The sequence below is a fragment of the Centropristis striata genome, chromosome 5, assembly GCF_030273125.1.
Source record: "Centropristis striata isolate RG_2023a ecotype Rhode Island chromosome 5, C.striata_1.0, whole genome shotgun sequence".
Classification (NCBI taxonomy): Eukaryota; Metazoa; Chordata; class Actinopteri; order Perciformes; family Serranidae; genus Centropristis; species Centropristis striata.
Window position 1 is genome coordinate 16,880,148 of NC_081521.1, and position 15,724 is coordinate 16,895,871.

The 15,724-nt window shown below is 40.5% G+C and overlaps 1 protein-coding gene across 2 annotated transcripts in view; it reads left to right on the forward strand.

Annotated features, from left to right (window-relative positions):
• lama5 (laminin, alpha 5) overlaps window positions 1-15,242 on the forward strand; it is a 158,557-nt gene extending 143,315 nt beyond the window's left edge. For both annotated transcript variants that reach the window (XM_059332817.1, XM_059332818.1), the window contains exons 60-80: window positions 2,607-2,749; window positions 2,829-3,008; window positions 3,788-3,927; window positions 4,068-4,227; window positions 4,332-4,465; window positions 4,565-4,730; window positions 5,719-5,853; window positions 5,947-6,095; window positions 6,667-6,799; window positions 6,945-7,088; window positions 7,514-7,644; window positions 7,732-7,899; window positions 8,507-8,639; window positions 8,877-9,031; window positions 9,756-9,948; window positions 10,037-10,174; window positions 10,949-11,108; window positions 13,180-13,310; window positions 13,402-13,495; window positions 13,580-13,699; window positions 14,814-15,242. In XM_059332817.1, coding sequence (XP_059188800.1) covers window positions 2,607-2,749; window positions 2,829-3,008; window positions 3,788-3,927; window positions 4,068-4,227; window positions 4,332-4,465; window positions 4,565-4,730; window positions 5,719-5,853; window positions 5,947-6,095; window positions 6,667-6,799; window positions 6,945-7,088; window positions 7,514-7,644; window positions 7,732-7,899; window positions 8,507-8,639; window positions 8,877-9,031; window positions 9,756-9,948; window positions 10,037-10,174; window positions 10,949-11,108; window positions 13,180-13,310; window positions 13,402-13,495; window positions 13,580-13,699; window positions 14,814-14,962 — 3,056 coding nt within the window. In that variant the 3' untranslated portion in view covers window positions 14,963-15,242. The remainder of the gene's footprint in view (window positions 1-2,606; window positions 2,750-2,828; window positions 3,009-3,787; window positions 3,928-4,067; window positions 4,228-4,331; window positions 4,466-4,564; window positions 4,731-5,718; window positions 5,854-5,946; window positions 6,096-6,666; window positions 6,800-6,944; window positions 7,089-7,513; window positions 7,645-7,731; window positions 7,900-8,506; window positions 8,640-8,876; window positions 9,032-9,755; window positions 9,949-10,036; window positions 10,175-10,948; window positions 11,109-13,179; window positions 13,311-13,401; window positions 13,496-13,579; window positions 13,700-14,813) is intronic.
• The last annotated feature ends 482 nt before the right edge of the window (window positions 15,243-15,724 follow it).

A 15,724-nucleotide genomic window follows, 5' to 3' on the forward strand; every position in this document is an offset into this window, starting at 1 on the left:
GCTTCACTTTTGGGCCGGCCGATAATTTATTTATTTATTTATTTGACATTTTTCACGTTAGTCCATCTCCTCTTAAAGTACGCTAAACGCGTTTTGCATTCTGACACCGCAGCCTCAGCATGGGTTGTACCATGTGAGGGAATTCTCCCCTCCCAAATAAAGTTGGTTGGGTCCATAGCCGTCTTTCCAAAAAGTTTTCTCAGGTAGGCTACCGATAGCTGGGCCAGCCCTATCTCAACGATACACGTCGGGGAGAATGTATGGGAGGAAGAGGCCAGGAGGGGCTGAAAAAGCCAGGTTGAAGAAAAGAAAGGCATTGGAGGAGGATGCTGCCAAATGTGCCAAGCTTACTGATTTATTTTCGAGAGGACAAACACAAGTGGCAACTGGTAAAGAGAGACATAGGCTTAATGCAACGTAACTGTTCGGCTAACGTTGTAACGTGGTTAATATCGTTGAAGCGTTGTCGACCTATTCGCAAGCAAAACATTGAATTGAATTAAAATATAAGCCTTTTTATATCACCTGATATATGGCGATTCATAGACTTTGCAAATATTATGAAAATATGGATAACAAAACTCAAACTTGATCTGTGGCTATGCAGTGAAATTATTTTTTCTTTGTAGCTTCTGAGCAGCAGATAAGTCAGTCTCCTGCTGAAAATGATGAGCCCGAAATTTGCAATGAGGAGGCCATGACTACAGGGACAGGTAGAGAAGATAACAGAGTAAACAATATGAATTAAAGTTATTTAATGTAAGAAATAGTGTAGCTACTGTGAGTTGAACTGTAAACAGTAGTTCAATATGCATCTTTATTGAAGAGTGGGATATGTTTCAAATGCTTTATTTATTTTATGCTTTTGTTAATTTATCAACCTACTGTATCCTTGTGGAATAGTGAAATATTTTTTGTTAACTTCTCATCTTAAGTGGATTATTATTTAACCTTTACATTATCTGTTGAACCATGGTATTAATAAAAAAAACTACAGGATAGTAAGAGATGAACTGTTGCTTCATTTATCCAATTTCCACTACCATGGAAAAAGTGGGCCGGTCTTGGGCCTGAAATTCCAGGGCTGAAAAGTGGCCCCACTCCAGCCCTGGATACGGATATACATGCACCTTTCTTTATATCCGTTCTGTGAGATATATATGTGTGTGTGTGTGTGTGTGTGTGTGTGTGTGTGTGTGTGTATACATATATATGTATGTGTGTGTTTATGTATATGGATATACAGGAAGGCATAAGACATATTAATAATGAAAATAAATACATATATGTTAATTTTATGTGTCATTATTGTTATTATAAAAGAAATATTACTAACATAATATACATGGAATGATTAAATGTTTTATAAATGATTTAATATAGGCTAACTACCTTGTGTGTGTAGGCCTATAGCTATTACTCTACCTATCTGCTTAATGTTTTTTTATGAAAGTCCATGGTTAAAATTATTCTTCAGTATGCAGGCACATAACCACAACTCTGAGGTTTATAACAAACCAAACCGTTTGAAAATCGGTTCAAATTAAGCAAACTATGGTTATTTAAATGCTACGTGCACCATGAATGATGTTAAGAGTGGGCGAGCTGCCTGTGGTAAGATGGTGCCGTGTACGGACGTCGGTCTCCGTTGGCTAACAGCGAGCGTGAGCCATCTAGTGTTTATATATATATATATCTATGTTTGGGACGGTCTTAAAGATGGCGCCCGCGAAAGAACTTCCGGTTCAAGCGAGGATAGAGGATAGAGGAGGCGAAACTTAAGGGCTTTGGGATGCAGCATATGTATATATGTCTATGCTTCCACCTTTTTCCTGTCCCTCCTGCCGACCCACTCCTCCTTCCTGCCTCTTTTCTCCTCTCTCTCATGTATGTATCTCGGACACTGTCGTCCAGAATCTCAACGCTGATAGGCTGTCCCGACACAGCGTCACGCGAATATTTCGCCAAAGTTGAATTTATTGAACTCACGCGAATTCGCGTTGTTTCATTCGCGCCGCGACATTCGCGTCAATCGCGGCATTCGCGTCAATCGCGGCATTCGCGTCGCGCGAAACCCGCGATTCGCGCCGCCGGCAAAAATTCGCGTCTATTCGCGTGTTTGCATTGACTTTGTATGTAATGTTGTCGCGCGAAATATTCGCTACGCGTCCGGTCTTTACGTAAATAACGACGCTTCTTGCTTTTATAGATAGAAAAAATAAATAAAAATAAAGTAAGGTAAGATAAAATAAAATAAAAATGAAAAAAAGTAAATCATAATGATAATAATAACAATAAAAAGTAAAAAAGCTAGACAACAAAAAGATGAAAATAAATAAATAAATAAATAATTTACAAGTAAAACATGATATAGACTAATAAATAATAGCAAATAAATAAACAAATAAAAGAAGATGTTGTAACACTAAGATGCATGAGCAGAAAAATATTTAAAAATGGTTCAAGTAAAAGCCAAATTAAATTAAATTAAATAAACTTGCCTTGCCTTTATACAATATGAACAATAAAAGTTAAATAACAATTATAAACAGGATGTAAACAGCCCAACATGCAGGTTTTATAATAAATGACCTGTGTGTCTTTAGTTCACGTCCTGGGGGAGACCATCCCTCTGCTCATGAAGAAGCTGGACAAGCTGCAGAACCACTCGGCTCAGATGCCGAACATATCCGAGAACATCAGCCGCATCCGGCAGCTCATCCAGCAGGCCCGCAACGCCGCCAGCAAGGTAAACACACACACACACACACACAGGCACGCTGGTGTCCTGCAGCAGCCTGTAATGTTTCCTCTCTCTCTCTGTCCAGGTGAGCGTGCCCGTGAAGTTCACCGGCTCGTCTGGCGTGCAGGTGCGTACTCCGCCCAACCTGGCCGACATGGCGGCCTACACCAACCTGAAGTTCTACATCACGCTGCCGGAGGGGGCGAGGAACCGGCGGCAGGACAACAGCGATCAGCAGTTTGTCTTCTACCTCGGCAACAAGGACGTAAGCATCACTGCTGCAGCACAGGAGATCAGCCTGTGTGGCTTTTATATGTTAAATCTTTATTTCTGACATAGTATTCAGTAATCAGTTTGAAAAATTAAGATTTTATTCTGAAATATACAGTTTATTAAAGGTTATTAGTGAGAGAGTGTTTTTGTAGTTCTTTACTATCCATCTGGTATTTGTACTCCAATAAGAAGAAGAAGAAGAAGATTACTTTATTAATCCCACAATGGGGAAATTCAACCTCTGCATTTAACCCATCCTTTTTTTTTTTTACACACAAGTGAACACACCATGCAAGGAGCAGTGGGCAGCACAGTACTGCGCCCGGGGAGCTGTGTAGGGGGGTTAGGTGCCTTGCTCAAGGGCACTTCAGTCCTAGACCTGTCAGTACCGGGATTCAAACCGGCGACTCTCCAGTTACAAGCCCGATTCCTAACCTCTAGGCCACGGACTGCCCATTAAGTCTGATTGATTAATTAATTGATTGATTGTAATAATACTTTACCTGTGGATCCAGGATTAATAATTGAAAAACAATCATTCATGTGTGTGTACCTGGTTGTGCAGCAGCAGCAGGATCCCGTTGTGTGAGAGAACTTTGACTTCCTGTCCCAATAAGCAGTTCCTGGGCATGGCTTTTTTTTGTAGTCCATTAAGGACGTCCTTGCCATGGATTTTTGTAGTTCATACTATCTATCTGGTATGTGTAGTCCAGTAAGAATGATCTTTGCCATGGGTTTTGTAGTTCATTACTATGTATCTGGTATTTGTAGTCCAGTAAGGAGTTCCTGGGCATGGCGCTGGTGGGGAAGCGGCTGCGCTGGTTCTTTAATATCGGAGGAGAAACGGCTGAGGTTCTGATGAATGAAGACGTGAAGGCTGATGGAAACTTCAACAGCGTCATGCTGGAAAGGTAACACACACACTTAGAATTAAGTTTATTTGCTCAAAAATGACTAATTTCTAAGTTTAGATTAGTTGTTTTTTGCTGGTAATTCAGGTGTATCTTGTCCTGATTCTGAGCCTTCCTGTGTGTGCCTCGTCTGTCTTTAGGATCCTGCAGTACGGCCAGATGTCCATGTCCTCAGAGGCCACTGAGGGGGACCAGAGAGTCACCAAAGCCTACGTGGAGGCGGGAGGGGACCAGGGGCTGCTCAGCCTCCTCACCGCAGACACCGTCTTCTACGTGGGAGGATACCCGAGCACCTTCAAAGTAAGAGCATGGAGGACTGGGTGCTTCTGCTGTCACGATCAAACAATACCTTTTACGACTGGAGTCTCCTGCTCCTTAGTTATTCCATCTTTTCTTTTTTCCAGCCGCCCTCACAGCTCGCTCTGGCCAACTTTAAGGGCTGCATCGAGCTGGACACGCTCAACGAGGAGGTGCTCAGTCTGTACAACTTTGAGAACATTTTCCACCTCAACACCACAGAGGACAAACCCTGTGGCAGGTCAGCATCATTCTAAATCTTTTTTGGTTTGTAAATAACCTTCCTAAGAGTCACTCTCATGCTCATGCTCTCTTCTGTGGCTCCTGGTGGATCGATCAGGTCCAAGCCGGTGCTGGCTCAGGCCTGGGTCAATGACGCCGCGTACTTCGACGGTACCGGCTTCGCTGAGGTCACCTTTGCCGACGAAGCGACTCGCCTGCAGCGATTCGAACAGGAAGTCAAAGTTCTCTCACACAACGGGATCCTGCTGCTGCTGCACAACCAGGTACACACACATGAATGATTGTTTTTCAATTATTAATCCTGGATCCACAGGTAAAGTATTATTACAATCAATCAATTAATTAATCAATCAGACTTAATTTGTATCGCACAACAACTCCTCCCTACACACACACACGCGCACACACACACACACACACACACACACACACACACACACTCAAACCAAGCAATGAATGACTTCATAATTACTAGTGGTAATAGTCAATGTTAATTGAAAACAAGTAATGAGGAAACTCTTTCTTTAATATTGTACAGTTTACAGTGAGGAAACACCAGAAATGATAATGATGAATAATAAATACACTTAAAAAAGAAAAAAATGTAAATACATAAATACTAACAAAATAACAACAACATAATGATAATAAAAAATATTATTATACAACTACAAAAAGTAAAATACAGTAAATAATCAGACAAATGTATGAATATCTAAAGCTCTGTTAAAAGCCAGACTAAAACTGTAAAAGACAATCAATAAATTAAATAATAATAATAATAACATTATTATTATAATAATAAAAACTAGTTTAAGAATAAAACAAAAGACAATCAATAAATTAAATAGTAATAATAATAATAATAATAATAATAATAATTAATAATATAATTATAAAACCTAATAAAGAGACTACACTAAAAAAGTAAAATACAGTCAATAATTAGAGAGATATACACATAAATAAGCTCTATTAAAAGTCTTAAACAGTAATAATAATAATTATTATTATTATCACTATAAATCCCTAATTAAAGACTAAAACAGTAAAAGACAAATAGAATCATAATAATTAATAATATTATTATAAACATAAAACACAATTAAAGACTAAAACAGTAACAGACAAAGAAATAGATAAAACTAAAAAGTGAGACTACAGAGGCAGGTCTTGAGTTTATTCTGACTGTGTTTAGAAGCCTTTCTCAGTATTTCTCAGTGTCCTCTCCGTGTCTCTGCCCCCTTTCAGGCTCAGTTCCTGTGCCTGGCGGTTCTTCAGGGCAGACTGAAGGTGTTCTACGACTTCAGTGGTGATCTGGTGGAGCTCACGCCCAAAGAGCCGACGTCCCCCTTCCTGAAGATCAGCGACGCCGACCCCAAAACTGTACGTCGACACCTTCTCTCTCTCTCTCTGTTTGTCCTTCCCTGTGTGCTCTGTTATATTTGCATCACATCCCTGTTCTTCCTCTGGTTCCAGCTGGAGATCATCATCCTGCGCTCCCACAACCGTCTGGTGGTTCGCTCCAACCGCAACAACCTGTACCTGCAGGATTTGGCTGAGAGCATCCCCCCGCTCAGCGGATCCTACTACCTGGGAGGAGTCCCCGATGGCAAGATGCCAGACAAGTGAGAGAACACATACACACACATACACACACACACACACACACACACACACGACAACAGATATTCATATTCTCGTCAGGATGAAGTGTCACAACTTTTTGTTTTTATTTTATTCTGGAGAATAAATGAAGAGAAAAAAAGCTACTTGAGGCAATATTTTTTTGACGTTTTTTGCTCTATTCTGTCCATTTTTGACCCATTTTCATTCTGTATGTAAACTATGTTGGTATCATACTGGATCAATATTTTTAGCCCAAAAAAACATAAAATTTGTTTTTAAAATGTATGTTTTTTGCTCAGTGAGGAACTTTAAATGTTGTTTACAAATATAACATCTAAGAGGTAAAGATGAGGAAATATCTAGTTCTATATTTTTATACTAATATTTGACCTTATCTCTGGTTATACTTCTATCATCATAAAACACAAACTGGCCTCATTGAGTTTGAAGGCAGAAATTGTGATTTGATTAGATTAAACTGGCTTGATCGGTGACTCTAAAGAGTTAATAGGAATCAGAGCTTAAGCTGTCCCTCTGTCTGTCCTGATGTCTCATCCTGTCTCTGTGCAGGTTGAAGTCTCTGTTCCAGAAGCAGGGCTCTCTGAAGGGCTGCTTCAGGAACGTGAAGGCTCAGAGCTCTCACATCGACCTGAAGAGGATGACGAGCTCCGGAGTCAGCTTCGGCTGCGACAGCGACCTGCTGGTGAGGAAACACAGTCCAACATGCAGCCTGTAGGGAAGAGGACATGGTTTCATTTCCCATCATGGCAATAGGGTGCAGTTGTCTGTAATCTCAGCTCTGTCTTTGCTGCCGTTGTGACTGTTTTTATTTGCTGTACCACTTGCAGGTGGCTCGTGAGGCTCACTTCTCCGGTCAGAGCTACCTGGACGTGTCTCTGACTAACATCCCGACCCTCAGGAACAACTTCTATGCCAGCTTCAGCTTCAGGACGGAGCAGAAGGACGGACTCATGTTCTACCACCAGGACAAGGTCGGACAGCCGCACGCACCTTTTCAGACAGATTCATCTGGGGTTTTTCTTTTCTAATGATTTCTGTCATTCTATCTGTGTTATTCTGCATAAATACATGTTTGAGTTGTTCCCACTTCTAGCCATGATTGTGCTGATTCCATAGAGCTGCAGGATTTATAGATTTGTATAGATTTTCTATATTGCAGTGAGAATGTAAAAAGAGCAAAAAACATCCTGAAACAGCTCGTTGGGGTTCAGAGACCCATTTCACACTAAAATACATATCATGATTATTAGTGGCATTATAAAACTTTCTTAAAACAAAATTGATCATATCTGGGACAATTTATCGCCCCAATATGAGTTATCACCACAGGCCTACTGTAAGTGCTCTTTTCCTGCATGCTGAGTCCTAACCTCAGTGTGTGTGTGTGTGTGTGCAGGACGGAGTGTGTCAGGTGTTTTTGAACGAGGGTCACGTGGTGGTGAGAGCCGGCAACGCTGAGATCAAGACGCTGAAGACGTACAACGACGACAACAGTCACTACGTGGCGATCTACAACAACATCAACGGGTAAACAGGAACACTGACGGTCTGTTAAAGTCCACAGAAAGCTGGAAGAACAAATGATAAACTGTGACTGTTGTATTGCTCCTGCAGGATGCGTCTGTACATGGACGACGTGCTGGAGAAAGGGAAGGAGGGGCTCCGGGTGGACAGCAGGGGGCGCTCTGCAGCCTCCTCGCTGGGTGGCACCTACCTGGGAGGAACGCCTCACCAGGGCCTCAGCAACCTGACTGGCTGCATCAGCAATGTCTTCATCAAGAGGTCAGAACTATGATAATAATAATAATAACAATGATAATGATAATGTGTGGCATTAATAATAATTATAATAATAATATGATAATAATAATAATAACAATAATAATAATTATATGATAATGATAATAAAATAATAACAATAACAATGATAATAATTATAATGATAATAATAATAATATAATGCCGTCAAACAGCGTGGAGTGTGGGGTGGTTTTTGCAGTTGCTGAATTTTTATCTGCTTTCCTAAATTTAAACTGTATTATATATAAATTATGTATAAATGTAGCGAACACCTAACAAATCCACTGAGAAACCCAATAAGAAATCAATGAATAAATAAAATAATAATAATAACGATAATAAAAATAAAAGTGTTCAAAATAATATAACTAAAGAAAATAAAAATTAAGCAAATAAACCCACTTGCTAAAGATAAAAAAAACAAATGAATAAATAAATAATAAAAATTACACAAATTATAGGAATATTATAAAGAAGAAAAAAAAGAAGAAAAAAAACACTTGCTAAAAATGAAAAAGTAATAAAAATAATAATAACAATAGAAGAATAAAATTACACTCGTAACAAATGTCTGTGTGTGCGTCTCCAGGGAGACGAACCCTCAGATGGTTCTGAATCTGCTGAAAGCCAAAGAGAACGTGAACGTTCCTCTGAACTGTCCTGCTGCCAAGAAACCTCAAGAGATCATCGCTGCCCCAACCAAACACAGCAGCAAGAACAAGGTACACACACACACACACATATACACACGTACACACACGGGCAGACACAGACACACACACACACACACACACACACACACACACACAGGTACACACAAACACAGCAGCAAGAACAAGGTACACACACACAGGTACACACACACAAACCAGACAAAGGGCTTCACACACAAACAAATAAACACATAAACCTCTACACTGTAATAATCACTATATAAATGTCCTCTCTCTGTGTTTCAGGGGAAGCACAAGAAGCCGTCAGGTTCTCGCAGCAGGAACACGAGGGAGTTGTGTCAGAGCGAGCTGTCAGACCGCGAGCCCGGAGCGACGCACTTCAGCGGTTCCACACACAGCTACCAGAGATACGACTCGCTGCCCAGCGCGCTCAGCTCCACGTGAGTCACTACACACACTGTTTCCACCCCAAAACTCTTCGTTAAAGCAGAACACTGTTGGTTGTTGAACTGTGTGAAGCACTTTGTGTTGCATGGAAAGTGTTGAAAATCAACTCGCAACTACACGGTCACCCATCAAGTTAGAAAAATCTTGTTTTAGGAGACAATCGTGCAATCATTTTCATTGTGATTGATTTGTACAAATTTTCCAACTTTATATGTGACAGTGTATTTTGATAAACAAATGAATGTATTTTTTAGATAAAAAAGCCAAATATTTGCTGGTTTTATGCTTCTTAAATATGATAATTTGATGCTTTTCTGTGGATTTTTGTGATTGTTAGTCAGATAAAACAAACAATTTGAAGACGAGATGACAGAGAATCACTGCAGCTTTGCAACCTGTTTTTTCCTTTCAGTTGATTGTTTTAGTCACGGTGCTTTCACCATCAACGTAGTTTCCAGCTGTATTTAAGCTCTGTTTATGTCCACTGTACACTGCCAAACCAAGAAACAAAGTAAGCGACTAAGTGGTGAAAAAAGTGGAACATTAAGCAGCTAATGCAGCTCTGGATATGATGGAGTCCAAACCAAAACAAGAACAGGATGAAGCTGTTTGCTAACACACAAGAAATACCACTTCAGATGGGTTTTTCAGCTTGTTGTGTCCAAAAACGTTTATATTTAACCACCTATCTCTCTCTCTCTCTTTCTCTCTCTGCAGGCCTCACATCTCTCTGGCGGTGCGTATTAACTCCTCTGATGGTCTGGTGTTATACGCGGCCGGCGGGCAGCACGGCGCCGCTGTGATGTCACTCAGCGTGTCAGACGGCCACCTGCTGCTGCTGCTGGACGGAGGGAAGAGGAAGGTCAGCCTGCGCAGCCGCAAGAAGTACAATGACGAGCAGTGGCACACGGTGAGGACGCATGACATTTGACCTAATAATGTGTATTATTTTGTCCTGTATATCTCACCTGCTCTGCCTCTGTGTCTCTGTCTGTCAGGTGTTTATAAAGCGTGGGGGAGAGAAGATCAGTCTGGTCGTGGACGGGATCAGCGTTCAGTCCAAGAGGATCCCCGGAGGAGAGAGGACCCGACTCACCGGGCCGCTGTACATCGGAGGAATCCCGCCCACTCTGACCGTAAGACATCCACGAGTCTGAGACACCACGGCAGGATGGGATAACAGTTAGACTACAGATAAATGATGATAATATTAATAATAATAAGTAAAGTTGCACAAAAACTACATTTGTCACCAACATCAATACTACTTTGCGCCTCTACTGTCCTCTCCTCTCTGCTCTGTGTAAACAGCCTCTCCTCTCCTGTCCTCTCCTCTCTGCTCTGTGTAAACAGCCTCTCTTGTCCTCTCCTCTCTGCTCTGTGTAAACAGCCTCTCCTGTCCCCTGATTATTAAAAATCACTATTTTAGGCTTAGATTTTGTTATTTTTCCTGAGAGAAGTGTTCATCACACATGATTCTTTTAAGGACCATCAGAGAGAGGAAAGTCTGACAAATATTTCTGTTTTCACAGTTTCTGACTATAATGAATGGTGTAATTTTGCCAATTTTTATAGTACATGCCTTTCAAATTGTTAAGAAAATTGTGTTAGTTAGTGGTCGGTCTATTAATTACTATAAGTTGATAAAAGATTTTACTCACCTGATTCAGGACAGAGATCTGTCTCCCTTTATACGGCAAACAAGTTGGGTTTGTAGCATAGACTGTATGAAATAGGTTTGTAGTCTAAAGATTTTTTTACATAAAGATACATTTATTGATTCCCAAGAGGGAAAATGTAGTTATTGCAAAAACTATACAAGTTTAACAAATTACAGAAACATCTGAATGTGAAATACTGTTCTTTTTCATGTTTGACTGAAGCTCTGTGTGTTGTTTTATGAACTTCAGGCTCCGGGCTCCGGTGGATTCGTCGGCTGTGCCCGGGACCTGACGCTGAACAAGGCGCCTGCAGGAAGCCCCGCCCAAAGCCAGGGGGCGGTGCCTTGCTTCCAGAACACTCTGCAGCCTGGAGCATACTTCTCCGGAAAGGGAGGACACGTCGCCATAGGTACAAATTATTGTGGAGCTTTCTGTTTCAAAATGTTACTTTTGTTTTGTCTCTTTCCTTCACAGCAGTTTTCGCTGACTTAATGACCAGATTAGGTTGAATTAGTTTACCAAAATTTTGACTTTTTTTTTTTGGACTTTTCAATAGGTTTTTTCAGTACACTCAATTATTAGGGCCTCGGGGCAATCGCACCGAGCACTGGTCCCATACAGCAATAGCTGTAGGGACCAGTGCTCGGGGCGAAAGGTCTACTTCTCCGGCATAATTTCACCTAGAGACTCCATTTAAACTTTAAACAGTAGACACAAGTCTTGTGTATCGGTGTATTAATCCACGTTTCGATAGGTCATATAGTTTTTTATCAATCCCTGTTCAATGACCATGATAATTTTTGGAGAAATTCTGAGATTATAACGGGTGTGTATTGCACGGAATGTTCGTGTCACAGTGTGTGACATCATCGCCAGAGTGTAGAGGGAGAGAATAAATTGTCAAAAAATAAATTTGAAAACTGCGCTCCAGGCCGCAAATTCCACTCTACAGAGATAATCTATACATAGAATCGTAGGAAAATTTGTCTTCTCCCTCACAATCCTCTGGTAAAGCTGTCAGAGTTATAGTTTGGGCGTACGACGCACAGATGCGGCACCAACACCACCAACAGCCTCATTGGCTCCCATATTAAAAACGGAGGAAGATTTCGGAAAAAGGGAAATGGAACAGTTTTTTTAGATCGCTCTAACAAAGCTATTTTTTCATTTTTCTGAAAAAAAAAACATATGTAGACGTTCAGGAAGAACTCAGGACGCTCAAAGTGAAGTCGGATCAATGATAGGTATTATGGTTTTGCCAAAAGTGCTTTCTGTTCAAGGCCAGAAATTCACCAGCAGAGTCCACCTCTGCTGTCTCTGTGCCGGAACAGGTGTCAGCAAATTCTGTTGATTGCTTTGATCTGATTGCCTTTGATCTTTGATGTGATTACAGTTACAGATACACACACACACACACATGCGCTTAAGTGCGCACACTCCTCACACATGCATACACATGCTTCAAATACACACACACACACACACACACACACACACGTAACTTTATGTGATTTTAATTACACACACACACACACACACACACACACAGGTAACTCCACACACACATTTTGAGGTTAAAGGGCATAGTTTGAAATCTCTGAATAATCTCATCATAGTGTACACACACCGGCAGTATCCCCCGTGGCCCTTTCAGAATTTCCCCAGAGGAAATTTTCTAGTTATTATTCATATATTGAATATTTATGTTTAGTTTTTGGTGCACTAACAATATAGTTGATCTCATTTATTTGATTTATTATTTATTTTATATTATTTATTTAAATGTAATTATATATTATCTAATTTTTGTATGTATATATATATAAATGTGTGTGTGTGTGTGTGTGTGTGTGTGTGTGTGAGTTTTCGGTGTGTTCTGGGAGTGCAGTTGATCTTATTTATTTGTCTTGATTTCTATCTTTTTATTAATGTTATTAATCTAAATTTAACTATGAATATTGCATAGTATTTATTTTCCAGTTCTCAGTAGGTTGTAGGTAGGTTGTTGTAGTGCAGTGCACTACATATTTTGGTCAAATTTATTTTTATTCATTATTTTTCATACATTGAATACAGACCCAGCATTCGTGATATGCACGATCTTAAGGTGCAATTGGATATACATATATATATATATATATATATATATATATATATATATATCCAATTGCACCTTAAGATCGTGCATATCACAAATGCTGGGTCTTGTTGGTTTTCTGAGAATCTACTGCACCTACTGGTACCTTGTTTGCCAATTAGCAATAGAAAATATACTAAAAACCTGGATTCATCTGCTTAGTCACATTGGACTGCTTTTATTTTGAACACTACTGTATATATATATATATATGTGTGTGTGTGTGTGTGTGTGTTTTATTTCAATAAATGCATGATGGTCAGTAATCTGAATCCTAACATTGACTAAAATAATAATGATTGTGATTTTTGCCATAACCCTGCAGTCTCTCTCTCTCCTGCAGACGAGTCCCTGGTTCTGGGTCGGGATCTGGAGATCCAGCTGGAGGTTCGGCCCGTCTCTGACTCTGGGCTGCTGTTGCATGCTGGGACGTCAGCTGAGCAGCACCTGACTCTGATCCTCAGCCAGGGAGAGGTGAGGGGACGTTTAACTAAATGAACTAATAAAGAATAAAATAATAATGATTGAAACATGAAAATGAGTGTGTGTGTGTGTGTGCGCGCAGGTGATTGTTTCAGTGAACAGCGGTAAAGGTGAATTCTCGACCTCTTTCACTCCTGATGAGCCTCTCTGTAACGGACGCTGGCACTCCATCTCAGGTGAGTCAACAGGTTTTTATTTATCAGGTGCTACTGCCTCGTTGTTGTTCTGACTCTGAGATAATGACGTTGTATCGTCTCCAGTGGTGAAGAAGAACAACGCCCTGCAGCTCCATGTCAATGCAGCCAGCGAGCACAGCGACGGCCCCAAACAGACTCGCTCCACAGGGGCCAAAGACACCGTGTACCTCGGAGGGGCCCCAGGTGAGCACACACACAACGCAACAATCATATTCTCTCTCCTGAAAGTTGATTAGAGTAGTTTCCACAAGGAACCTGGAGGGATCGGACACACAAAAAGACTTTCAAAAAGGCTGCTAAAAAAGTTAGTGCCTAAAGCAACACCTAGCACTGATTATTTACAAAATCACTGATCAATTGGCACATTTTTTGCTTGGTGATAAAGACAGAGTTAAAATCAGCATTTTGTAGAATCACTATGCTTTGGTTTTCACACTAGAGCTAGCTAAAGCCAAAATTTTGTCTTCGGAGGCTAAGTTTGCAGTCAGTTTTTCAAACTGTAGAGTAGCTGTAGCACTTTCTGTGAGAAAAGTCTTATCCTCTGAAGTGAGCTTCTCTTCAAGTTTTCTCAAGACGTTAATATGTACAGTATATTAATATTTAGGCATTACTATATTTAGTCAGAAATACCATCACCTAAAAAAGTCAGTATCCAATTAAGTTATTTAGAATATTTTCACCTCTTTATCTTGCTGTCAGACAGACTTTTCTGGCAGGGAACTGCAGCTGTTACATCAATCTTTTCTTTCTGAGGTTAAATTACATTTTTTGTCAGCGGAGTCTGGTGGCTTTCAGAGAACACACTGCCTCGATCAATCGATTATTTTGCTCGCACTAACCGTGGAGAGCAAGATAGTGTTGCACACTGTCGAAGAGAAGAGAGACAAGGTGCTCAAGGATTGCTCAAAACACCTTTGGATGTTTCTGCCAAAACCGACCCGAAACATTTACAAAGACATCAGTCAACAGGCTGAGAAAGGCTGGGGTTTTAAGTTGTGTTATGATAAGTTCACATATTGGCAATACAAAGCAATCAGTACCAGTAAATGCTTCACGTAGAACCTTTGATATTGCCTTTTTAAAAAAAAAAGAAATATTCCAATTTATTTACTCACCCTAATGCCACATATTTTTTTGCAGTAAAATTAAATGAATGCTTTTTTTGTACTCTTTAATGGATGCAGTTTCAAATTGCTGAGACAATGATTGGCTAGTTATTTGAAGTATTTAAAGCGGTCCAGTGGCTCGTTTCTTCCCCGTTCCTGTCTAACATGTCATGTCTCTCCGTGTCCACCAGATGGCGTCCCCATCCCCGGTCTCCCCACCGGCCTGCCCGTCTTCCATGGCTGCATCCGCCGAGCGACCATCAACCACAGACCGGCCATGCTGTCAAAACCGCTCGCTGTGCACGGCGCCGTGGGGACACAGGGCTGCCCACACATGTAACACACACACACACAGTCTTATCCTCACATTCCCCGACTACAAATTACTGGTGGTGGGCGTCATGTTACTGTAGCTAATTTAAAATATATATATTAATATTTATTTTCTATTTTCAGAAAAATGTATATTTTATATTTTCCAGTTTGGTTTGCTTTTGTGCTACAGGGTGCTATAATATAACAGCTGTCTGCAGAGATGCACTGATACAAACACTGCTGCAGGATATCCACTCCACAACGTGTAGTATATTGCAAATAAAGGCACAAATCGGCTCGATTCTTCTTGCTTTTTGCAAACAAATATATCAATCATCCAGTCTGCATTATGTTAAAGTGAGCCATGTCTCCAGCTGTTTATCGTGCATCTCTAGCAGAGAATGTTCAGAATACCTACTGAGTCGGTACACTGTGAACACTTATGTATGAGCAACGTCCTCAGGCAGCCGGACGGGAACGCTACCTGGAGCCAGGAAGATCAGTTAATATAGTCTCAGACGGAGACCTTTTTGTCTATGTATGATACAAAGATGAATCAGTTTGAGTAGTTGGATAGAAACACAGAAAAAAGGGCAGGTATTCATTGGCAGTTTGAATCTTCCGTTCTTCAAATGAACAGCATCTGTTTAAATGCACGCTACATTTAGAATATTTTCACCTCGCTGTCAGACTTTCTGACAGGGAACTGCAGCCATTACATTACATCTATTCTCTCTCAGGTTTCAACAAGTCATATTTAAGATCTTTTAAGACCATAATGAAAACA